This window comes from Vicia villosa, unplaced genomic scaffold (genome assembly GCF_029867415.1).
Source record: "Vicia villosa cultivar HV-30 ecotype Madison, WI unplaced genomic scaffold, Vvil1.0 ctg.001794F_1_1, whole genome shotgun sequence".
NCBI classification, from domain to species: domain Eukaryota; kingdom Viridiplantae; phylum Streptophyta; class Magnoliopsida; order Fabales; family Fabaceae; genus Vicia; species Vicia villosa.
Genome location: NW_026705731.1, coordinates 15,756 through 41,979, shown reverse-complemented (window position 1 = coordinate 41,979; position 26,224 = coordinate 15,756). Strand labels below are relative to the sequence as shown.

Genomic DNA, 26,224 nt, shown 5'->3' with positions numbered 1-26,224 from the left:
ACATTAGAGTTATGTGGTAATTGAATATGTGAATTGATGTAATTGTGATATGTGTATGAGTTTGATAATTGAAATGAGTGATGTTTGGATACATATTTGGTTAAATGTGTGAATATGTGATAATTATGGTTATGTGCATAATTGGAAATATAGTATTGGAATTAGAATAGTATACTCTTTACACTTGTTGAATGCTTAATATATGTGAATATATTGATTCATATTATGTTACATGATTAGGCAAGGAGTAATGAATTCGTCTAATTGTTGATCTTAACCATTGTATCTTATCATACTTTCTTCATAATGATTCGTATTCTCACCCTTCTATTTTAATGTTGCCCTCGTTTGGCGACATGCAGGTTCTGGAGTTTAGTAGCTCGTGCGCGATCTAGCCGGAGTTTTCTCCCGTGTTTTGTTGGAAATTAGGCAGTGAGTCGATGCTATGGTCCCGTAACACTGGGTAGACTAGGCGTGTTGAACTCATGTTTCTAATTGGTTATGTATTATGTTATGACTTGAGAACTTGTTATTTGACTACTTGTTGTTTGAGAGGCTTTTAAGCTAACTATTCTGATTATGGTTTATTTTATGTTGAGATACTTATTGAGATATGATCCTGGTATGGGACAGAAATCATTTTATGAAATACATGAGTATTTAGTATTTTTCCGCTGTGAATGCATATTCTGTATGAATTGAAATTAAATGTTTAGGTGTTATTTTGAAATGACCAGGTGTATTATATATTGTGGATAAATGATGTCGGTTTTTTAAAAGTTTTTAGTTTTTGAAAACGTCGATGTGACGCCCTTTTGAATTATATGCATGCTTATTCTCTGATTATATGCTTATTTATCTGGGGTATAAAAGGGGTGTTACAGAAGCCATCAGAGGGACACATGTTAGGTTCCGATACCTGGAGTAGGTGTATAAAATGTAGATGCTTAATGTAGAGTAGACTACTAGTGATGTTGAGCAGGTTGTGCACCATAGAGTATGCGTTATTAGAGCATACATATTGTATATGGTTGGCACATCCATCTTCGTGAACAAGAGTGTCACATATGTCGATGTGGTATACATGCAATACTTCGATGACTTGGAGCGGGTCCATGAGTATAATTGGAGGGGCGCTTGTTTGATATACATGCATTTTAAGTTAGGCAAAGGTTGTATATAGAAGACAAAACAGGTTACGGGAAGCATCACACTTTTGACAATATTTTTGCATCACTTTGTGTCATTTTTGTAACACTTGAAATATACGTCGATTTTTACATCTTTTACTAATTATTTAAACTTACCATTTCGAGACTTGGATTCTCTCACATTTTCCACACATATCTGGATGGTCATATCTTTCGACCTACACTAAGGATATGCCACATGTTATGGAATTTCCCCCATTCTGAGGGAACCAGGCAACACATCCGCATAGAGTATATCTTAACTCCATTGTAGAAGAGGATACACGATTCAACGTGTATGTAGATCACCGTGAGACGTGTCCATTGGACGACACTGCCTTCTACTTTAATTGATTGGTTTGCGATTCACGTTTGACGTATTTTCATTTGCTTGAGCGTGTCATGAGGCAGTTCGACTACAAGAAACTTATTCTCAGAGACCCTTCATAGTCTGATCTTCTAGCTATGAAATGTCGAGATATGGATACCATGTTTCATGATTGTCTTTTTCAAATGGTATCGTATGAGGCACGGAGTACCCCAGCTCCTAGTGACTAGAGTGTTGTACACGGCTACATCTGGTGATTCTTCAGGGTGTCACATCCTTATATGGTACCTGAGGCCCCGAAAGATCCACCTAGGTCATCTCATCAAGAAATACTAGAAGAGGAGTAGGCTATGGTTGATCACACTATTGAGCTGCCTAGATGGCGAGTATAGATAGCGGACTATTTCCAGATGGATCTACATTGAGGAACGTTATAGATACCATGATGAGAGACGCACGAGAGGCATTGCAGTACATGAGGCAATGTATGAATAGGGGGGCTCCAGTCCGTCATTTATAATTTCTGTATTATTTTGGCACTAGTTTATGTTATATTTTGTACTTTGGATTTGACTTTATTGAATCGTATGAATTTATTAACTTATATATGTCATTTAGATATTATTTTTGAAAGTGTGTCATTTAAATTATATAAATAAAGTCATGTATCGTCAAATTCATCAGAGCGTCTCTAAATCAAATGCAGACAATTACTATCTAGTATGGTTACAGAGATGCATCTCCGAAACTTTTCTGGTGTTATCATGGAGATGAAATCTCCGGATCAATTCTTCTCAACATAAGACGTTTTGTTGGGGAATGTATATGGTGCATATTGAGTTCTTACGCAGATGCATCTCCGTAACAAATTTTAAATGACATTTGAGTGTTATTCAATTTGGCTGCGTTTGAGAGATACATATGATACGTTCGAAAATGCATCTCCAAAATTTGAATGACATTTTCAGTTTATCAAAGAGTATTTTTCTAACACATAAGATGAGGTTATCAATTATTAGTCGTTAATTCCAAAAGAGTTTCATGGCCCATTATTAATAAACTCTAACTATTTAAAGTGTATTGCTCATGCTAATAAGTTTTTAATGAAAATTCAAAAAAAATCTTTTTATATTTTTTTCTTTTCGCAACCTATATTTATTTTTATTTTATCTATAATATATCACACATGTTTACACTTATGCTTCTACAATCTGATTTACTTGTACCTCTACCAAGTAAACTTGAACTTGTTTAATATGACAAGTTATTTTAACAAATGTATCAACATACCCTGCAAATCTCAACATACCTTACACTCCCTGCAAATCACAAACTACCAATTAAATTGTTCTAGTTCAATTAATTCCAAGTCAATTATGAGATCATGTGCATCCCTTATTTTTCTCTTAACTATTTGATCTTATATTATTTCCACGCGATCTAGATTCATATAATTACGTGTATTTTGACAATGCTACGAAATCAACATGTGCCACATGCAATCCCTTCTTGTACGGTTTAGCCTTGCTTGTAAACAAAATCAATTTATCATAAAGTTATCAAATTTGCCAAACTTACCATATATAAAACCCCTTATATGCATTTCTATTGAACATAGAAAGCAACAAAAAAAATGGCATTCCAATTGCATAATCTCATCAAAATAACTTTCACCCTTCTCTTCATCTCAACTCTAATTCAATCCACAACATCTACATACAACACCACCACAAATTCCACATCAACAACCTACAAAAAGTTCTTAAAGAACCAATGCACCTCAACCACATACCCTAAGGTTTGCTACAAGTCACTTTCCCCGTACACATCAAAAATCAAAACAAATACATTAACACTCACCAAAATCGCTATCTACCTAGCGTTAAAATCGGCAAGAAGTGCATCCCTTACATTGAAAAACCTAAGCTCCAAGAAACTAACACATGCCGAGACATTGGTTGTCGCCGATTGCAGTGAAAACGTCGATGACACGGTGGATTCGCTCGAGCAATCGGCGGACGGGCTTGTGCATTTGAATGGTACTAGAACTAGTGATGAGAGGTTTCAATGGGATACTATAAAGACATGGATGAGTTCGGCTATAACAAATGCGGGGACATGTACGGATGAGTTTGATGAAATGGAAGTGAGATCTTCGGTGCAAAAGAGGATTAAAACAAGTGTTGGGAATCTTGCTTCATTGACTAGTAATGCTCTTGCTTTTGTAAATAGACTTGACTATTAAATTCATGGTTTTAAATCATGGTTGCATCTATAATGTGAATCTTTATATTGCGATAGAATATGTGAAAATACAATGTTATATTGTGATTGCATATACTATTATAGATCTCAATTTGAAACTATATTAATCATTCAGTCAAGAAAATTATTGTATTAAATGGTATATGTTTCTATATATACTACAATTAGATGTGTAATTATATTTTTTTGGGAGTTTATAAACTTATGTTGTGATGGTTGTTTCTTGTGTTAATTTGTGGTTTTTATCGTGATTCATATGTATACTATAAAAGAATTACCATTTATTCTTATTTTGAGAGTCGATATCTTTATATGCAATATTTTCATCATTACCTTCTTAATTATATTTTTTAAGGATGTAAGAATTGAATTAATAATCATTTATTTAGTTTAAGTTATTGCCTTCCTATGCCATATCTTAAAAGATTATATCCCAGATTAAAATCACATTGTTTATAGTTTTTCTTTTTACGTTGTCTCTGTGACAATACTTCAAATAATAAAAGCTTAAATATGTTTAAAGTTCTTTTAAAATTAGATATTTTTACTTTTTTCCTTTAAAAAATTTCGTTAAAGAATTGTCTTTCTAAAGTTAAGAATTCTAATTTTTATCCCTCTTGCAACTTAGCGGCGACAGTTTTTACAATTTAATAACTGAATTAACAACGGTTTTTAGCAATAGTAACTATTTAACGACTGAATTATCAACGTTTTTAATGACGATTTTGACAAGAGGGGGACCAAAATTAAAATTCATAAAAATTATATTATTTTTTAATACCACAGTATTTTTTGTAAGTTGTAAAAGGCTTCCATTGAATTCTTAAAAAAAACAATCAGTTAATTTTAGTTTAATGCCATGAAACATATTTAAAAATGGATAGGGGCGCAATTTGTTATCCGTTTGCCTCATATTTCTCTGTATTGTTATTTTGAGTAAGTAAAGAAAAATATTAAAATATAAACTTAATCTTATATTTAAAATAAATAAAGGTGTTGACTACATAGCACTAACCTTTAAGTCTTTAAAAAAATATTTATTTTTTGAATACAAGTCATATTTTGAATAGACGTGTTCACCATCTATTCATGTTGCTGGAAGAATCAATTTACAACGTGGTATTAGTCCATCCAAGGTTGTTAGAATCGAATTTTTACCTTGACTCGTTTTATTTAGGTAAAATCGAAACGTAAAATCATAGAGTTTACCTAATATAAAAATTATATTAAATTTATATATACGACATATATATATGCTTATATAATATTCGAAATGTATTAATTATTTAAAATTTTAACTTAATTATAAAGCAAAAATATATTATATCATCATAATAAAGTGTAATATTCACAAACTTGTATCAAGCTACATATAGTGTCCATAAAATCATAAAAAGTAACATCCAAAAAATTTAAAAAAAAAACAGTAGTTTCATAAGTTTTTCAAGTTCAAAAAAACAAATCTTTTCATCTTCATCCTAATCAAAAGTTCAATCCTTCTGCAACATCATCTTCATTAGAACATTCATATTCGACTTAATTAAATCCATCATCAAGTGTTAAAGATTCTTTAATATTATAATCAAGATATGAATGTGAATAAAATAAAAAATCCATAGAGAAAATTTTATGGGCCAAAATATAAAATGTGATTTATAAATTTTGACAAAAAAAAGTAAAATCAAGTCAGAGTAAAATCCAACGATTTTACATGACTTTACACGATTTCACCGATTTCCAAACGATTTAAATCACTTAAAATCGTTTCGGAATACGATTTTACCTAAAAAGGTTTTTACCTGCGATTTAACACGAAATGGTAACCTAGAAACGTGAAATCTATAGAATTTAGGTTTTAAATCGAGATTTTAACAACCTTGAGTCCATCAACAGATTCAGATTTGCGTTTGATGTTGCGTTTAAGCTTGTATTAATATATACATTTGACCCAAAAAATTGTTCCTTGATTTCAACACTGACAGAAAATGTCAGAATTTTATAATTTTGATGGGTAGGAATTGAATTTAAAAGGTCAATAACATGAGAAGAATTTCCTTTAAAAGAAAATGATAATCTCTTAGCTAACTAAAATGAGTATTTAAGTTATTTTTTAATGTCTAAGAACCAACTCTAGGGCCCTTTCTTACAGGTAAGCATCCAACTCTTGTCAAAATCCCTCCTAATATTATTTCTAACACAAATAAAAATTAAATTCGAAGTTACAAATTCAGAAGAATCCAAATCCTTTCACTTGAACCAACACACTGTTGGTATTACTCAACAGTGCTTGTTAGTGTATCAACATTTACATTCACCTACTATTATTCCTGTCAAGGGATAAGATTCGACAGCGTTAAAAAACTCGAACCTCGAATCGATCCAACCAGTCACTTTGAGTTTTGGAGACCTGCCCAATTCCAGAGCAATGGATTTTGTAGTTAACTAGGAAATATAGAGTCCCCGTAAAATTCAAACTTCGCCAAATGTCACAATACTCTCGCAACCCAATCACACAGCTTTCAAGTAACCGTGCTGCATAGAATGATGCAAGTTATTAAAGCTTTTATATCCACATATACAGATGGAAGCAAATGCGGACATATAGTTCAGAATTACAAGTTTTCAAGTAAATAAAGGCATGCTTCATAAAACTCAGCATATTATTGGATGTAAAGATTTGTGCATCTTGCCAGTGCAGGTAAACTAATTACTCATTAATGATTGAATGTGTACCTCACTTGCTCAAAAACTCGCCGAACTTGCTCAAATACTTCATCCTCTGTTCCCACAGCATTGATCTGCAGAGATTAGCTTGTCATATAATTAAGTATAACTCTTCTTTAACCAAAAAGAAATGTACAACTCTGACTAGAAGCTAATTTTCTTCTATAAAAAACCCACCGCATAATTATCACAATTTAACACCTAACCAGAATCTGATAAAATCAAAAGAGTGATTTGGTGGTCAGATTCAAACAAGTGTGAGGTCACCGGATGAGACAACAGATAGAATTGGAAATTGGTTTGTAATCTTCAGATTTCTTTGTGTGGGCGATTTGCAGACTGACAAACCGGTGTCCACCCCTAATCACATCTTTATATAAAGCACAACATACAGCTAAATCCCAAGTTCCATCATAATTTAAGTGAAACCCACAAAAGACTAGCTTGTGAATTTTCCCAACTGGAAGAAAGTAAACAAAATATTGAAACAGCACAGTAACATACGCCTTAGAGGCAAGTAATAAATATCTATAACCAAAAAGTAGAGAAAGTAGTTTTCTGAGAAAGTGAAGGTCGTTTAATTGTCTCAATAATGCCAGTTCGACTAAATTCAAATGAAAATTGAACTAGACAATTAATTACCTTGTGAAGTTTCCCTTTCTTTGCATAGTAATCAACCACTGGAAGATTTAATGCTTCAAATATTTTAAGTCGTTTCTTCATTGTCTCTATATTGTCATCAATTCGACCCTGCATAAAATGAGCAGCATATATCAAAGAGAAGTTTATAATCATTTGGTGAAATACATCATGAAGAACTTGATAATAACCTGATTACGGCTCAGCACCCGTTTCACCATCTCTTTTTCAGGGCAGTCAAAGAAAAGAACAAAATTTGGCTCTGAGCCAGTCTGCATAAGGAAAAGTGTTTTGGTAGAATACACGAAATTATTTGTTCTAGTAAGGACAAAAAGAGCATTTGCAAGGGTTTAAAGAGGATGTCACAATTTTGTAGTTAATTCAATGCATAGAAAAGTCGGTGCTGACACAAAAATAAACCAAATACTATATCAACTCATTGACATTAGAAAGAAGGGGGCGCGAAGGAAATGAACATTACTTCCTTCAACTCAAATTTAAGTGACAGTTTTTTTATTGAAAAAATGCCCTTCAGGTTTGCACTAATAGGGATCAATAAAAGTTAAAAATTCAAACTTACAATTCTTTCAAAAGCCATGCGGTTTTCCTCACTTCTCGGGAAACCATCAATAAGAAACTTATGATTGTCACCAGATGCCAACTCTCTTAGAATCAATTTTACAGTCACTGCTGATGGAACAATTTTTCCTTCTCTAATTGTATCCAAAATCATAGAGCTGTTTTGATGTTTTAATTGTTAAAATCATAAATATGCACCAAGGAAGCAAATATAAAATTAGAATATGAGAAAATTACCCATACTCACTATCAGAAACCATCTCCTTCCTCAAAAGATCACCAGCACTCAAATGCTTAAATCCGAAGGTTTCAACAATTTTTTCACATTGTGTACCTTTTCCACTACCAGGCCCCCCTAGAGCATAAGAACAATGTATGATTAACAAATATCACTTATTTAAGGGCAAATAAAAACAATAGTAAATAGAATCATTAATAACTTGCAGCACCCTATTTCTAAGATAAAATAAAAATTTCCCATGTAACAAGAGTTAGTAGTCCTTAATTCAATTTAGTCGGTTTTATTTCAAGATTCAAGATAGGTTAAGCTTAGCCATTTTATTGTTAGACTTCAGCCATGCTCATCTGTTTAGTAGTATCCAGCTAGAACATGGGAACAAAAGAACAATCAATTCAAGTGATTAGTTTGAACCATTGCAAATAACTTTTTATTCTTTGTACAAAATTTCTATTAAACTCAAGAGTACAAACACAGAAATAGATAAATATGGCTACTAATTGTTCTAGTTTAAACCAGAATTGTAGTACATATTATAATAAAATGCCAAGACGCCAGGACACGGGATATATTCCTAACAAGGAGTTTTGTACTTCAAATACTGCATAAACAGCTACATACTGCTCTACATGTCTGTACCTATAACTGCCATAACCACTCAGATAACAACCACAATACCACATCAAATACATAACTGTCCTACAGAAATGAATAAATAGTTAAATAGTCTGGCCCTACTAGACCATGACTACCTCTTGTTTCTCCTTGCATACACCCTTAGTGATCTATCAAACTCCACTTACCCGGCAGAATCAACAAGTTTTCCAAAGTGATAGACATATAATTGACTAATATATAAACATCTTAGATGTCTCAGCTCCAGCCTTAATTACCCTTGATTATACTTCCCAATATTCTTTGTTAAAGAAAAAGATAGTGGCATTCAATTCCAGACATTATCAACAATCAACATGCATTAGCTTAACTTATATATCTTGTTGTGGTCAATCTTTAAAGTTACAAGAAAAGGGTCTTACCAACCTCAGCAGTGTACCAACCAATTCTTATGTTAAATATTAAGACATTACATCCATATATAATGTTAAAGGCAAACATAGAAACATAGGATATGCAGGAAGAGAACAGCATGAAACTCACAATCTGAGGCATTCACAAAATAAGGGTCTATCTATGTTATCAATGGTGGATTATGGATGTCAGCCAAAAATCCACCATATAAATATGGCATTGCGTATTATCATGGATATAATAGGTGCTGGGGCCTATGCGGATTGACACAAAATCCGCTATGGCGGAAATTTGACAAACACTTATTTAGATTGACAAAGTGTTGTGTATTTTCATTTCTTATTTCCACTTTAATTACAAAAATGCTACCTTTGGTTTGACTGCAACTTAACAACAATAAATGCATCAATGTTTACCTAAAACAAAAGCTATAACCGTATCTACATGTCTGGGACAAACCGTCTCCTTTTCCTGCATCAAAGGAAACAAAGAAACAAGGAGATCACTGAAGTATCATACTCGAGACAGTATTATTCAGAAGCAGAAAAATTTTCGGCTATATAAACAGTCACAAACTGCAACAAGCAAAATTAAAAGCAATGAAAAGTGATCAAGAAGTTATTTCATTTCAGCAAAATTGCCAATTTTAAAATTTGAATATATCCACAGACTTGTGAGTATATTTTAACAAGAACCAAAGAGTAGATGATGATATTAAAGCAAAAAGTTTATCTAACCAAGTAGGATGGAAGAATTAATATTAATTAAAAGAATTCATACAAGTAACTGATTTTAGCACACTGATAGTGATACAAAAATGCAGTTGAGGAGAAATAGCATCCACCACAAGATCTCAAGTATAATAAACTATAAAATCTCAATTTAGTCTTTCAAGTATCACTAACTCTCCTACTATGTCTCTAAAGTATGTAAGAAGAATAAGTAGTCCCTAAAGTATATGAAAACCTGTGTCTTTGCTATTATATATAGAAAATATGCTAAAGACCAATGAGACTGATTTATACTAACTTCAAGGACTATCAGACAGATTTCAAGTCTGTCATGTTACAAAGTTTTTATTAGGAAAGCCACTTTTTGAAAACATAACCATTTTTAAATCTTAGTTTGGACTTTGGATTAATGGAATCGGATGGAGCGGAGCAGTATGAAATGGGGTGGTATTCCATTGTTTGAAACATTTAAAATCTGATGGAGAGGAGCAGAATGGAAGGGAGTGGTATGGATTCTTTCCATTTCATCACTTACCACCATATTTCTCCCCCTCCGATTTGGGCTGAATGAAGAATTTGGCTTGTTCTAACTTAAAATTTCCAAACGATGGAACCAAATCTTCATTCCACTCTGCTCCATTCATTTTACGATATCCAAACATAACCTAAGAATGTTCCATTCATTTATTACTGTTTTTTTAAAAAATGAGAATCAGAACACAAAAACTAAAAAAAAAATATAGTCCTCAAATATAAGTAGTTTTCAAACTACTAGATGCATTTATTATTTTTTTTTCCAAACATAAGCTTAATTAATACTAGTCATTTGTCTTTCATCTAACTTGGAAGTCAATATTAGATGCATCTAATCACAATACGTAACATATTAGTTTTTTTAGTCTAAATAGACGAATTTAACAACCGATTACAGAGTTTGTTCAATGCTAATTAAACAAAAAGTTGAAAAGTTGAAAAGTGAGTATTTAAAATTGAAACTCCGCTCAATAACTTTTTAACAAAATCACTTTCAATAGATGATTTTCTAAACAAAGCGATTCTCTAAACAATAACCAAACACCAAAATCTCGTCTACAACAAAATAATCTCTAAATTATAAATTTCTCGTACCTGAAAATGCAAAGGCGATCCTGAGGTAAATCTATGGAAATGATAAACGTTGTGTTTAGAAGCTTCCTGGAACAACAAAGTGGTGAAAGTGAGAAAACGAATCGATGAAGTGAAAGAGAATGAGAATGTTAGTTAGTTACCTTTGTGATGTGAAGAGAAAGAGTGGATTTGAGAGTAGCGGTTGTGCGTCTCAACATTTTTGGTTCTTCAATCGTTGCCGGTGAGGGGTGTTTGGGAATCGATTTCGGTTTGTTTCGGTGCGGTTACGTTGCGGTGAGAGGAGAGTAGAGGAGATCCGTCAAACATGTAGCGTGCGTGATTACGCAGTGTGAGCGTGTGCGAAGGAACGAGTAACTGCACATGCATACCAATATGAGAAAATCGACACCTCAGTTGTTGAGTTTTTCTTTCATAAGTATCTACCCATTTCAATTAGATACATATAAAGATCCTGATTTGTCCTTATCAATCCATTTATTTTCACTATAAAAAAGATTTAATTGTAATTAACTAATGTACCAACTATCCATTACAATTAGATACATATAATTAAATAATTTAAGGTTAAATATATTTTTATCCTACAAAATTATTAATTTTAAATTTTAGTCTTTATAGAAAAAATCATATTTTTGTCCTTACAATTCACTTAATTTTAATTCCTGTAATGCAAAACTAATTTTATAAGAACTAAAAATACATCAATTTTATCATCAACTATATATTTATTATTATAAAATGATATTATTATCAATATACTGCCCTTCTTTGTTTCTAATTTTTACACATGACCAAGGACTCATAGGTAAATGACAAATGTGCTAAATAATCACATATCTCAAAATATTATTACCTATGTTTTAACTTTTCCACTATTTCTTTCAATGTTATTTTTCCTTCTTTATGTATCTATTCATTTCACCATCACACACAACTGCATTCACTTTGCTTTAGATAATCGTCGTTTTCTGTCAGTTTGATAGTTCGTCTTGACTGATTCGGTGTTGTTGTGTCAACAATTTAGGATTTTTCTTTTTTTGGTATTATTTGATCTTAAGTTGCTTGCAGTTTTGATTCAGGTGTCGCTTAGTTTGGGTTCGGCGGCGTTGCACTTCTACATAATAGTAGTGTTTTGTATATTTGTTGGTTGGTCTTCTACAATGTAGCTCATTTAGGTTTTTTTTGTTTTGATTTTGTTGCTATAGGTGGGATTCGTTATATTTGTGGTAGGGGTGTATTTTTTGTTTTTTAACATGTTTTATCATGTGGATCAACCTTGGTGTGTATTCTATTAAAGGCATTTCTGATGCCTTAGTTCTATTTATTATCTTTTTAGCTCTTTCAAAATCTCTCAGAAGCTCTCACTCTTTGAATATCAATAGTAAAAATCAGGAGATTCTCCAAATTGTATTTGGTTGATTAGGTAATGATTTAGGTTGGTTTAAATATAGATCTCATTCAATTTGTTTTTCTTTTGCAAGAGGTTATGCAAGAAGTCCTTGGAAATCATGATGTTATTATACTGTTGTGATATAATACAAGTTGTGTAGCCTAAGCCCAAAGTTAATTAGGGTTAGGAATTTTTTTTTAGTATACAAGTTAGTTAGTTGTATATAAATAGATATCATGTAATTCAATTTTTATCATTTAATATTATATATCCTTATTTCTTTATTCTCTCTTTTCTCTTCTCACTAAAGGTGTCTCACACATTAACAAATTGGTATCCAAAACTCTGGTTAGGTTCTTGATCGCGTTTTCAAGAATCACGTGTCGGTGATCGTGTTTCCAAGATTGTGGATAGTTAATCAATCGTTGTAGAGATAAATGGAACATGCGGCATTTCAAATTCTTTTTCAATCCTTGATGATAAAAATTGGAACTGATGGAGCAAGCAAATGAAGTCTTTGTTCGATTTCATGAAACCTTTGAAGTAGTCAACAATGGCGTCCCTGAGCTTGTTGACAATGCAACTGATGCTTAGAGAGTCTGACACAAGGATGCGAAGAAGAAAGATTGCAAGGCTGCGTATTATACTCAGTCTGTGGTAGATGCGGCGAATGTTGATCGCATTTTTCATGCTGAATTGGTAAAGGATGCATGAGATATTCTTGTCAACTATTATGAAGGAGGTGAGAAGGTTAAAACTGTCAAGTTGCAGACGTTATACAGGCAATATAAATTACTACAGATGGGAGAAGAAGAAAAGATTGCAGACTATGTCCTGAAGGTGCATAATCTTGTACATCTCATGAAAGGCTTTGGTGAAACCCATGCTGACAAGATGACAGTTGAGAAAGTAATGCGTACGTTAACCTCTTACTTTGATCACGGTATCCCAACTATTCAAGAATCCAACAATCTTGAAACCATGAAACTGGAAGATTTAGTTGGTTTATTGGAGGCACATGAGTTACAGATTATCGAGAGGAAAAGGGTTCAAGATTCAATACAAGCTGTGCAGGCCCATACATGGAATAAGCATGGTGGTTCCAACAAGTTCAAAGGCAAAGGAGACAAGACATAGAGAAAGAAGTCTTGGTCGAATCCTTAAAAGCATAAGATTGATGATAGGGCTTCCAAATCCTTGTAAAGAGGAGAAGGAAACTCCTATCAGAAAGACAAAGAAGAGAAAAAATATGTGATAAAAGGCAGGGAGGAAGGAGCAAACCTTGCACTCCAAGATTCATATAATTATGAATATATGGTGGTTATGGCTACAGTTATAGATGACCATGTCGACTCCCAAATCTAGTTCCTCAACACAGGCTACTCGAATCACATGACTGGTAGAAAAGTCTGGTTGGCTGATTTCGACGAGTCGAATAAGAGCAAGGTCAAACTTACAGATGATAGCTCGTTGGAAGCTGAAGATATCGGCAACATAGTTATTCAAAGGAGCAATAGAGCAAAAGCTATGATCAAAGATGTACTTTATGTACCTGGAAATGGAATGAAGTGCAATTTGCTAAGTCTTGGACAATTAGTCAAAAAAAAATTCTCAGTGGTCATGAAAGATCGAGCCTTGGAATTGTTCGACACTCATACTAATCTGGTCTTGAAATCTTCTATGTCTAAGAATAGGACATTTAAAGCCATGATCAGTTCGACTAAGGTACAATGAATGGAAATAGTTGTTGACCACAAGAATAGTTGGTTGTGGCATTTCAGATTTGGCAATCTGAACTTTAGGTCACTCAATCAACTGCTCACTCAAGATATGGTAACAGGCATACCAAGTCTTGCGATATGCCGGATAAAGTCTATGAAGGTTGCTTAGTAGGGAAGTAATCTAGAAAGTCTATTGTTTCGACTATGTCAATGAGATCCTTCTACATACTCGAAGTTGTACATTCAAATGTATGTGGCCCCTTTGAGGATCATACCATTAGTGGAAACAAGTATTTTGTTTCATTCGTTGATGAGTATAGCCAAAAACTTTGGATATGTGTGATCAATCGAAAGGATGAAGTATTTGAAATCTTTAAGAGATTCAAAATGCTTGTCAAAAACTAGAGTGAAAAGAAGATCAAGGTTCGGCAAACAGATGGAGATGGAAAATACACATCCAAGATATTTGAAGAATTATGTGCAGAATATGGTATTGATCATGTGGTATCTGCTTCTGACACGCCTCAACATAATGGAATAGTAAAAAGAAGAAATAGAACCATATTGGATATGGCGAGATGTGTAACACCCATTTTCTAACCCCAAATATATCATACAATCACACAGAGTAATCATGCATAAGGAAAAAGGGCGCCACATGTTGATTTCCACAAAATTAAAATCCCAAATTAACATACATACAACATCCATAATATGCAATGATCATATTGTAACACAATATAAATCTCATGCTTTCATACATTATGCATAAACGCTTGCGGAAAACAAAAGAATTGCTATCATATAAAATTCAATGAATATGTCTCATACCACATTCATCTACCAATTCAAAGTAACATTAACATCCATGTTACTTAAATTCACAAATCTAGGCATACAAGGCCTTTAAAACAACATATCTGAATGTTAACACATACATCCAAAATATTCAACAAAACATAAAGATAGCAATGTTCAAAACAAAAGCATAAGTCAACGAAATCCCCCCAAGTGTTACATGACCAGAGCATATGACTCGCTACCTAATCAAATAACAAAACTCGAAGCTCTTCGGCTAAGCCACGAACAAGCAACTACTCGTCTGAACCTGCACGTTACCAACAAAGGGCAACATTCAAACAAAAGGGTGAGAATTCAAATTATCATAGAAAATATAATAATGGGAAATGCAACATAACAAGCATACATTTCAAAATTCACCACTCTTCATAAAAACATGCATTCATAACTATACATCAAAGTTAACATGTTTCATCATTAAACAACCAAATCTCATCCTTAAAGTAATTATATCTAATTACTAATTCAACAATTGCAATCCACTAATGAAATACCATCAAGTATGCAATTATCACACAAAATCCACATTATGCATCACTTATCACATAATTAATCAACGCCAATCATATTTCAAAATCGCACAAAACACAATTAACACCGACACGTGCTACTCAAGTGTAACTCTATGCAATATGCTTGATCTTGGAGACCAGAACGATGAGCCCAGCAGGTCCAAGAAACTTCAAGAAAGCGCGACGGAACCTTCACAGATCCCTTTGCCGGCCAACGCCGACCTCGTCCTGGAGATTCTGGTTGAAGCTGAAGGATAGAAAAACACTTAGAAAGGGGGGGTTTGAATAAGTGTGACTTTAAAAACTCTTAAGATAAAAACAATGAACACAATATTTTTATCCTGGTTCATTGTTAACGAAACTACTCCAGTCCACCCCCTTAGAGTGATTTACTTCACCTGAGGATTTAATCCACTAATCACACAAGATTACAATGTTTTTCCACTTAGATACCCTCTAAGTCTTCTAGAGTATTCTGATCACAACCTGATCACTCTAGGAACACAATGCTTAGATACCCTCTAAGACTTTCTAGAGAATCCGATCACAACTTGATCTCCTCTAGTTCTTTACAAATGAATGTAAACAAATTCTTACAAGAGTTATACAATGCTTCTTAAAAAGCTATAATCACAACTGTGATATTTCTCTTAAAGTTTAAGCTTAATCTCACCAAGATATTACAACAGTAATGAAGTGAGGTTGAAGATGAGGTTTGAGAGCTTTTGAATTTGACAGCGTTTCTGTATGTTTGCGCAAAAGTGTTGTATTTAGCTTCTCATCAGAACTTCTATTTATAGGCGTTTGAGAAGAAGACTGTTGGGAGCATTTAATGCGTTGCGTGATCCGTACAGCATTGCATTTAATGTTTCACTCATTTGTCAACTACCTCGAGCCTTGCTTTTCCTGCTTTAACTGACTTTGCCTTTAATAGCTTCTAACGTTCCTTTTGTCAGTCAGCGTAGCCTGCCATCTTATACTTGCTTCTGATCTGATCTTTGTAGATACAACGTTTGAATGTATCAGAGTCATAACAGCTTGGTGCAGAGCATCTTCTTGTCTTCTGACCTTGAAGTGCTTCTAGCGTGATACCATGAGAACTTCAGTGCTTCTGATCTCAAGTTCTTCTGATGCTTCAATAGACCATGTTCTGATTCTGCTTGACCATCTTCTGATGTCTTGCGAGAGCATGTTCTGATGTTGCATACTTGAACCTTCTGAGTCAGTGCTTCTTGCGCTGATTTTGTGCATACTCTTTATATATTTCCTGAAATGGAAATTGCATAGGATTAGAGTACCACATTGTCTCAAGCAAAATTCATATACATTATTATCATCAAAACTAAGAATATTGATCAGAACAAATCTTATTCTAACAATCTCCCCCTTTTTGATGATGACAAAAACATATATAAATGATATGAATTTGCACTCAGAATATCAGACGGCTAAAGACAATTACACAGTTATAGCATAAGCATATAAACATAGTGTGTGAATATGTCTCCCCCTGAGATTAGCAATCTCCCCCTGAGATAAATAATCTCCCCCTGAAATAAATACTGGAAGAAATTTATAAATAAAGGACTTCCCTGAGTATTTTCCATTTCAGTTGAGACGATCACATATGCTTAGAACTTCAGAACATTCAGAGCTTCTGCTTCTTGCTTCCATAGGACAGCTTCAGAGCTTTGAATTTCTTCTTGAATCATTGCATGCTAGATTGTATCAGAACATTGTTGAATGTACCAGAGCATCATCAGAGCATCTCTACATCCTGAAATGTTTCAGAACAAACTAAACGACAAAAGTCAGAGCATGAATGAATCAAATAACTGTGTGGAGGGAAGGAGTTTAGAAGGTGTGGAGGGAAGGAGTCAAATAAATGTTTCCCATGATTATTGGTACCTTAAATGTGAGAGGGGGTGGCAATGCTTTGAAGAGGAAAATAATTAGTTCTTTGATTCTTAAAAGCAAAGAGGATATTTTCTTGATACAAGAGACTAAAATTACAAACTTACAAGATTTTGTGGCGAAGGGATTTTGGAGTAGCAAAGACATCGGTTATTCTTTTTCTAATTCTTCGGGAAGATCGGGTGGTATTTTGACGTTGTGGAGGGAGCAAGGTTTGGAATTTATTTCGAGTTTCAAAGGGGAGGGGTACTTGGGTGTCAATTTCCGAAAGAATAACACTCTTTTTATGTGGTCAATGTGTACTCATCTTGTGATTTAGCAAAAAAGAGAATCCTTTGGCTGAAGCTTTTGGAGTTGAAAGCGTCGTTTAATGTTGGAGAGTGGATAATAGGAGGAGATTTCAATGCTATAAAGGAGAGTTGTGAGAGGAAGGGGAGAGGGGTGGCGGCAAACTCTAGTGAGTTAAAAGAATTTGTGGATTTCATCGAGGAATCTAGGTTGGTGGATGTGCCTTGTAAAGGTAAAAAGTTTTCTTGGTTTAGCGGCAACGGTAAGTCTATGAGTAGAATTGATAGATTTCTTGTGTCAGAAAAATTAATTAATGATTGGGGGTGGTGGGGCAATTGATAGGGGATAGATATGTTTCAGATCATTGTCCCATTTGGTTGGAAGCGGATAACAACGATTGGGGTCCTAAGCCGTTTAAGTTCAACAAGGAATGGTTTTCTTGCAATTCTTTTTATGCGTTTGTGGAAAAGGAATGGAAGAGCTTTAAGGTGGAAGGGAGAGGGGATTTTGTTTTGAAGCAAAAACTCAATCTTCTTAAAGGGAGACTTAAATGGTGGAATAAAGAAGTTTTTGGTAGAATTGATTTGGATATTCAAAAGGAGGTTAGGGACATTAATCATGGGGATGTCTTGTTGGAAGCGGAAGGGGGTGAGATTCAACCGGGCACTCTATTTAATAGGAAGGAAGCTACTAGTCGGTTTTGGTCGAAATTGAGGATAAAAGAGAACATGTTAGTTCAAAAAGCTAGTTTGAAGTGGCTTAATGAAGGTGATTCTAATAGCGGTTTTTTCCACAAGGTTATGAAGGAGAAGAGAAGATATAATCACATTGGGCCCATTAATACTTCGGAAGGGATGCTAGAATCAGTTAAGGAAATAAAAGATCATGTTGTTCATCATTTTGCTAAAAAGTATGAAGAGGAGGGAGGAGCGATACCATTATTAGAAGGGATTCATTTTGATAGTATTAGTGAAGGGGAGAAAAGTTGGCTTGAAAGACTTTTCCAAGAAGAGGAAATTAGTGAAGCGTTGAAATGTTGTGGAGGAGCTAAAAGTCCGGGTCCGGATGGGTTTTCTTTTCTTTTTATCAAAAGGTGTTGGTCTTTTTTAAAAGAAGACTTTATGAGGTACTTTGATCATTTATTTGTGGGAGGAGAGTTATCAAAGGCGGTTACTTCTTCGTTTTTGGCCTTAGTTCCTAAATCTTCCAATCCTTTGGGATTGGACGATTATAGGCCTATTTGTTTGGTGGAGTGTATGTACAAAATTATGGCGAAAATCTTGGCGGGAAGATTGAAACTAGTGTTGAATTCCATCATCTCTTATAACCAAAGTGCTTTTGTTCCGGGGAGACAATTGCTTGATGGAGTGTTGGTGGCTAATGAAGTGGTAGACTACGCAAGGAAGGAAGGTATTTCTTGTCTTCTTTTTAAAGTTGATTTTGAAAAAGCTTATGATAAAGTTTCATGGGAGTTCTTGCGTTTTTTGTTGGTTAAAATGGGGTTTGGTGATAAATGGAGGAAATGGATGGAATTTTTGGTTTTCAAGAGTGACATGTCGGTGGTGGTTAACGGGAGCCCCACAAAGGAGTTTTTTATGAAGAGAGGGCTAAGACAAGGGGATCCGCTTTCTCCTTTTCTTTTCGTGATTGTGGTCGAGGCTTTTTCGAGGTTAGTGCGGAAATCTATTGAAATTGGAGAATACGAGAACATTATGATAAAGCGGAGGTGTGGTGTAGATATTCTTCAATTTGCGGACGATACTTTGTTGGTAGAGGAAGGATCTTGGAAGCATGTTAAGGCTTTAAAGATAGTTTTGAGGGCTTTTGAGCTTGTTTCGGGTCTTGGTATTAATTATCACAAAAGCAAATTGATAGGTATTAACACTTTGTCTACTTTTTTAGAGGCCGCTTCTTTGTACCTTTCTTGCAAAATCGAAGAGAGTAATTTTGTGTTTCTTGGCATTCCCATTGGTCACAACCCTCGGAAGGAGTCCACTTGGTTTCCTCTTTTGGATAAGATGAGAAAGCGTTTGAACGGATGGAAGAATCGGTATCTTAGCCTTGGAGGTAGGATAACTCTCTTGAAATCTATTTTAAGTTCTTTAACTATTTTTACCATGTCTTTTTACAAAATGCCGGTTAAATTGGTTAAAGAATTTACAAAGTTGCAAAGTAATTTTTTGTGGGGAGGAACGGTGGAGAAGAGAAATATTCATTGGGTAAGTTGGAAAAAAGTGACATTACCTTATCTTAATGGTGGTTTAGCCATTAAAGACATCAAAGATTTTAATTTAGCCCTTTTATACAAATGGAGATGGAGAATTGTAAATGGTGGGTGCTCATTTTGGTATGACGTATTGAAGGCTCGGTATGGTGATGTAAGTATGCATGTTCTATGTGGCGGAGTTTCTTTCAAATCTTCTTCTTCATCTTCTTGGTGGAGGGATTTAATTAAGGTTAGTAATTGCTCATCTTTAGCTTATGACCCTTTTGTAACCAATTGTCGTTTTAATGTGGGCAATGGTTTTACTATACCTTTTTGGGAGGTTTGTTAGTTGGATAATATTTTGCTAAAGGAGGCTTTTCCGAAAATTTTTGATATTTCTTCCTTGAAAAAAGTTTCTATAGCGGCCATGGGTGGTTGGTGCGACGGGGTGTGGAAGTGGAGAGATTTAGGAATTTCAGAGTTTGGTATGGAGCAAGTGGGTGTGATTGATAAGGTAGCGGTTTTGAAGTCTCTTTTAGATAATTTTGGGGGTTTAAAGGAAGAAAGTGATTCGGTTTGTTGGTTACTTGAACCGAATATGTCTTATTCGGTTTCTTCGTGCTATCATCGGTTGGTTTCCTTGCGGACGCCTTTTGGCCCTTTTAATAAGAGCGAAGAGGCCTTGGTGAGGTTATGGAAATTGGAGGTTCCTTTTAAAATTAAAGCTTTTGCTTGGAGACTTTTTCTGAATAAGCTTCGCATTAAAGACCTATTAGTGTATAGAGGGATTACTTTTCCTACACCTAACTTAAAATGTGTTTTTTGTGATTCGCATGTGGAGGATAAGGACCATATGTTCTTCAATTGCGAGGTGATTAAGGTTGTTTGGAAGGAAATTGGTAGGTGGGTGGATTACCCAGGTCGGAAGGAGGAAGTTAGCATGCCGTTCTTCATGGAATGGTATTCCAATGGGCGGGTAAAAGGTATCAAGGTCGGAAAATTGGGGGTATTTTGGTTAGCCACTTGTTGGATTATTTGGTTGACAAGAAATGGCTTTTGTTTTAGGAATGAAGGTTGGAGTATTAACAATATTGTTTGGAACATTAAGATCTTAAGTTAGAGGTGGTCTTCCTTTGGCGACATTACTCACTCCAATTATAATTTTTACGATTTTTGTAAAGACCCTTTGTCTTTTATGTCGTGATTATATTTGGTTTGTAATTTCGTTGTTTTGTCGGACTTGTTCCGCTCTTGTGTATCAAGGTTCGAGAACCCTCAGTTCTCGCTTATATATAATTCTTGCTTACACAAAAAAAAAGAACATAGGATATGTATCAGAGCATATAGTATGTGTCAGAACACATAAAAATGCATCAGAACATATAAGGGATAAGAATGTGAGCATATTCTGCCACGAGAATATCAAACATTCTTCCTTCTTGCTTCTGATCTTGAAGCTTATCAGCGCTAAGCTTGCTTCAGATTCCATGAGCATGTTTCTATATAGAATTACTTTTCCCCATGTCTTTGCTTCTCATGTTGAGCTTTTTCAGAATGTCTTCAATCCTACAAAAATCTCAAACACATAGAACTTGCAAATTCTGTTAGAAATGTGGAGACTTACTCCCAGCAACTGATATAATTAATCTAGTCATTTATCACATTTTCTCCCCCTTTTTGTCATAACATCAAAAAGCATAAAAGATTCAAATGAAAAACAAACAATATGAGAGAAGAAGATAATATTCATTGATTTCATCAGAAAAATTATCAGAAGATACAGAGGGAGATGCAGAGAAAACAAATGCAAAAACAAAGAGACAACTAAGACCAAAGGACTACGACTAGCCTAGTTTGGAAACTATCTTGGACAGAAGGTCATGAATCCCAGCAGTGCTTTCAGTCTGTTTCTTCATGAAAGTTCTGAACTCCTCATGTGCTTCATCATGCTTATCCAAGCTAGAAGCTAAAACATCTTGATTCTGTTGAAGGGCCTTGATAGCTTTCACCAGAACGGAGGGTTCAGTAGAAGAAGATGCACAGCTATCATTCAGAGGGATAGCATTACCAGCAACATCATCCAATGTGAGAACATCTTCATGAGTTTCCTGAACAGGACTTTTCTTAGAAGGCTGATTCTCAGCATCTTCCATCTCAACATCAGAATCTGATTCAGAAGCATCTTCAGCATATTCTGGATCAGGGATCTCAGAATCTTCATTCTCCAGAGCTTTAAGAATCTCAGCCAGATTCTTTGGAGGAATGGGAGCAGCAACTTCTGAAGGGTAGACAACTTCAGGGATGACCATGTCTGGTGCTTCCTCCGAAGGGTTCACCCCTAGCCAGTTGAATAACCATTGAAAATCTCCAGTCAAAATAGGATATTGAAGGACATCAATATCAATTTAAGGATATTTTGGCTACCAAACGACCATAGTCAGGCATGGTTTATCTTCCAACTCATCCACAAACTTCTTCTACTTAAGAGATCTCTAGTTTCTGATAGGATGATAGTACTTACCATCATCAAGATCCAAGCAGTAACCAGAAGATCTAGATGCTTCAGCAACACATCTCTTCTGGATGTTCAGTGCATCATTCTGAAAATCCTTTCTGAAGCGATTCCATAAGCCTCGAGTAGCAACATGATCCAGCTTGGAATCATAAGCAGCTCTTAAAACTTCCATCCTCTTGCTGAACTTTATATTGAACAAGGCAAGATCAATAGGAATGGTAGGTTCAGGAGGGTTAAAAGTGAAGCTATAGTCAGGGTACAGAAGGGAGTAAGGGTTGGATTTTCTGGATGGTAAAGAATGGGTTAAAGTATGTGGAGATTCTGTGGTGAGGGTAGATGAAAATGGAATATCATAAGGTGTTGGGGGAATGGCATTTAGTGGTTGGGGATTGAGGATAAGAGTAGAAGGAGGTGGTTGGATACTGTTTGGGATGGTGAGGGGATTTTGAGGTTCAGAAGGATGAGGCTTTTTCTGAGAGGAACTAGCAGCTCTTAAAGCACGGAAAGAATCCCTGATGCGCTTCTGTTGAAATTCTTTGGAATTTACTTTGTAAGGATCATAAAAGATCTTCTGCTTCTTAGGTTGCTTAGCTTCTTCTTCTGAAGCTTTTCTCTTCAATCTTGCTTCTTTCTTCTTCTGCAACTCGGCCAGAGAAGGAAGAACTCTTCCTCGAATCCATGCAGGATCAACAGAAGATTGAGCTTTGACAGAAGCCTTAAAATAACCTTTAACATCCTTGTCAAGCTCTTATTTGAACAAAGGAGCAAAGCCTTTAACCGTGATTCTTCTGGTCAGAATATCTGGAAATATTCTTGGAACAGAAGTTACCTTCTCAATCAGATGCATCCTTTGTAAGTCAAAGGCATTCAGAACGTGTCCTTGAATGACACCAAAGAACCTTGGCGTTCCAACAGTTCTCAGAGGTTCCAACATCTCACTTTCTATCAGAATGTCTGAAATCATTCTGGCAAAAGGAATAGCATTCTTCTTGAAGTCTGGAAACTTTTTGCGTTCTTCATCTCGTGATTCTTCAATATTTGTTTTCAAATGTTGAAATAGAATGCTTGAGATATTAAATTCAGTCCCTTTTCCAATGCAGAAGAGGGCATACTTCTAATCCTGATTGATGTATGTTGAGGTAAAGGATCGCTTTCTATGATAGAGAGATCCTAGAATAATCTCAGCCCAAACTTTGTAGAACGGTTTCAACGAACCAGTTTGATGAGATGCAACACCAGAAGCAGTGGATATTTCTTTATCAACTGTTTCCCAATCAACTCTTCCAGGAAGAGCACCTGTGATACCTTCTTCATCCTCTAGATTGTACAGCTTTCTGATCAACTTCTCAGTTATAACAACCTCATGCCCTAATATGAAAGAGATGATAGCTGATGGAGTAACCGTTGCATGAACCCAGAAATCCTTTACTAAATCAAGATATATTGGTCCAACCAGACTACCAAGGTAGTTTGACCAACCCTGTTCCATTGTTTCAGCATTAGTATTGAAACAATGGTTCCTTAGGTTTTCAAAATCTACCGATGATTCACAAAGAACTTCCAGTTCTGTTGACAGAATAGAGCATGTCTTCAAAGGAATGTAACCGTATTTGAGACAAACAAGATGAGCAAATGACATTTCTTTTCTTGAATAACTTGATGAAGAAAGCATGAAGATTCACTGAGGTTCGGTTACGAACTAGGAATTATGCAAACAATGAATAAAAAAGAAAGAAAGAGATGAATGAAGAGAGAGAATGTAAAAAGATGAAATGAATGTGGAGATGAGTATATAAAGGGACGGATTTGAAATGAAATTCAATACGTGTTTGAATGAATATGATTACAGAAAACATGAAATCAAATGCATTTAATGAGAGATGACGTTAGGAGAGATAATGTGAAATTTGAAATGATTTGCACAGTTACCTAGGGCGGCGTCTCCACAGCTGTACGCATGCTTGTCCAAAAAGAGTGAACACGTGTTCATCTTTTGGAACAACTGGTGACAGCTGTTTTACTTTAAAAGAGATTCTAAATCATCTTAGATAATGAAGCGTTAGTAATAACAGAATCAAAACTTCTAAATGATCACAATCAGAACTTCTTATAAGAAGATAATCCCAATACATTTCAGAACTTGTCCATACGTCAGAACTTCTCATCTTCTCATTCTGGGCATAAATCCATACTGATATTCTTCAGAATGAACTTAAACCTATCTTCAGCAAGGGGTTTTGTAAAGATATCAGCCCGTTGATGGTCTGTATCCACAAAGTTTAAAGAAAGAACACCCTTCTGAACATAGTCCCTAATGAAATGATGTTTAATCTCAATATGTTTAGCTTTGGAATGTAAGATTGGATTCTTAGATAAACATATAACAAAAGTATTATCACAGAATATAGGAATGTTACTCTCATATATCTGATAATCTTCTAACTGACTCTTTATCCAGAGCATCTGTGTGCTACAACCAGCAGCAGCAACATATTCTGCTTCTGTTGTTGAGAGGGCAATGGTAGCTTGCTTCTTGTTGTACCAGGAGATCAGGTGACTTCCAAGAAATTGAGAACTTGTCCATACGTCAGAACTTCTCATCTTCTCATATTGGGCATAAATCCATACTGATATTCTTCAGAATGAACTTAAACCTATCTTCAGCGAGGGGTTTTGTAAAGATATCAGCCCTTTGATGGTCTGTATCCACAAAGTTTAAAGAAAGAACACCCTTCTGAACATAGTCCCTAATGAAATGATGTTTAATCTCAATATGTTTAGCTTTGGAATGTAAGATTGGATTCTTATATAAACATATAGCAGAAGTATTTGAAGGATAGAAAAACACTTAGAAAGGGGGGGTTTGAATAAGTGTAGTCTAAAAACTTGAACAATAAAAACAAATTGCACAGTTATTTTTATCCTGGTTCGTTGTTAACTAAACTACTCCAGTCCACCCCCTTGGAGTGATTTACCTCACCTGAGGATTTAATCCACTAATCTCAACAGATTACAATGGTTTTCCACTTAGTCCGCGACTAAGTCTTCTAGAGTATCCTGATCACAACCTGATCACTCCAGGAACAATTTCTTAGACACAAGCTAAGACTTTCTAGAGTATCCTGACCACCACGTGATCACTCTAGTTACAACTGCTTAGACACAAGCTAAGACTTCCTAGAGTATCCTGATCACACTTGATCACTCTAGTTACTTACAAATTAATGTAATCAAATTCTAAGAGTATTACAATGCTTCTGAAAAGCTATAATCACAACAGTGATATTTCTCTTAAAGTTTAAGCTTAATCTCACTAATATATAAAAACAGCAATGTAATGAGCTTTGATGAAGATGAAGTTTGTGAGCTTTGATTTGAACAGCGTTTCAGCAAGTTAGTATTCACAGAATTCGTCAGAATCAGTGTAACCTTGCTTCTCATCAGAACTTCATATTTATAGGCACTTGAGAAGATGATCGTTGGGAGCATTTAATGCTTTGCGTATTCCGTACAGCATTGCATTTAATGTTTCATTCTTTTGTCAACTACCTCGAGCCTTGTTTACGTTGCCTTTAATAGCTTCTAACGTTCCTTTTGTCAGTCAGCGTAGCCTGCCATCTTGTACTTGCTTCTGATCTGATGTTTGTGTATACAACGTTTGAATATCATCAGAGTCAACAGCTTGGTGCAGAGCATCTTCTTGTCTTTTGACCTTGAAGAGCTTCTTAGCGTGATACCATGAGAACTTCAGTGCTTCTGCTTCTGAACTCAAGTTCTTCTGATGCTTCCATAGACCCATGTTCTGATTCTGCTTTGACCATCTTCTGATGTCTTGCCAGACCATGTTCTGATGTTGCATGCTGAACCTTCTGAGTCAAAGCTTTTGAGCGCTGATTTGTGCATACTCTTTATATATTTCCTGAAAGGGAAATTGCAGTGTATTAGAGTACCACATTATCTCATCCA

General features: G+C 35.0%; 2 protein-coding genes across 3 annotated transcripts; one reads left to right on the top strand and one right to left on the bottom strand.

The window, feature by feature from the left end:
* The first annotated feature begins 3,126 nt into the window (after nucleotides 1-3,126).
* On the top strand, nucleotides 3,127-4,015 carry LOC131636628 (pectinesterase inhibitor 4-like). The gene has a single exon (XM_058907241.1). The coding sequence runs from the start codon at nucleotides 3,152-3,154 to the stop codon at nucleotides 3,761-3,763; it is 612 nt and encodes a 203-aa protein (XP_058763224.1). The 5' UTR covers nucleotides 3,127-3,151; the 3' UTR covers nucleotides 3,764-4,015.
* Nucleotides 4,016-5,968: 1,953 nt separating this feature from the next.
* On the bottom strand, nucleotides 5,969-11,269 carry LOC131636627 (UMP-CMP kinase-like). Of its 2 annotated transcripts, none has more exons than XM_058907238.1 (9): nucleotides 10,992-11,269; nucleotides 10,852-10,917; nucleotides 9,409-9,463; nucleotides 7,963-8,080; nucleotides 7,727-7,883; nucleotides 7,338-7,418; nucleotides 7,150-7,257; nucleotides 6,517-6,581; nucleotides 5,969-6,315 (listed from the first exon to the last, which is right to left on the bottom strand). In XM_058907238.1, the coding sequence occupies exons 1-9, from the start codon at nucleotides 11,046-11,048 to the stop codon at nucleotides 6,303-6,305; spliced, it is 720 nt and encodes a 239-aa protein (XP_058763221.1). In that variant the 5' UTR covers nucleotides 11,049-11,269; the 3' UTR covers nucleotides 5,969-6,302. The 2 variants fall into 2 exon arrangements, with proteins under 2 accessions (XP_058763221.1, XP_058763222.1); XM_058907239.1 differs by having other exon boundaries at nucleotides 7,969-8,080.
* Nucleotides 11,270-26,224: the final 14,955 nt, after the last annotated feature.

What these genes read in the sequence shown, in the direction of transcription:
- LOC131636628 (XM_058907241.1), top strand. Translation starts at nt 3,152, where the DNA reads ATGGCATTCCAATTGCATAATCTCATCAAAATAACTTTCACCCTTCTC.
- LOC131636627 (XM_058907238.1), bottom strand. Translation starts at nt 11,048, where the DNA reads ATGTTGAGACGCACAACCGCTACTCTCAAATCCACTCTTTCTCTTCAC. An exon ending in TTTCTCTTCACATCACAAAG is followed by an intron (nt 10,918 to 10,991) that starts GTAACTAACTAA and finishes TTGTTGTTCCAG; the next exon opens with GAAGCTTCTAAACACAACGT. An exon ending in GGTTATAGCTTTTGTTTTAG is followed by an intron (nt 8,081 to 9,408) that starts GTAAACATTGAT and finishes CTTATGCTCTAG; the next exon opens with GGGGGCCTGGTAGTGGAAAA.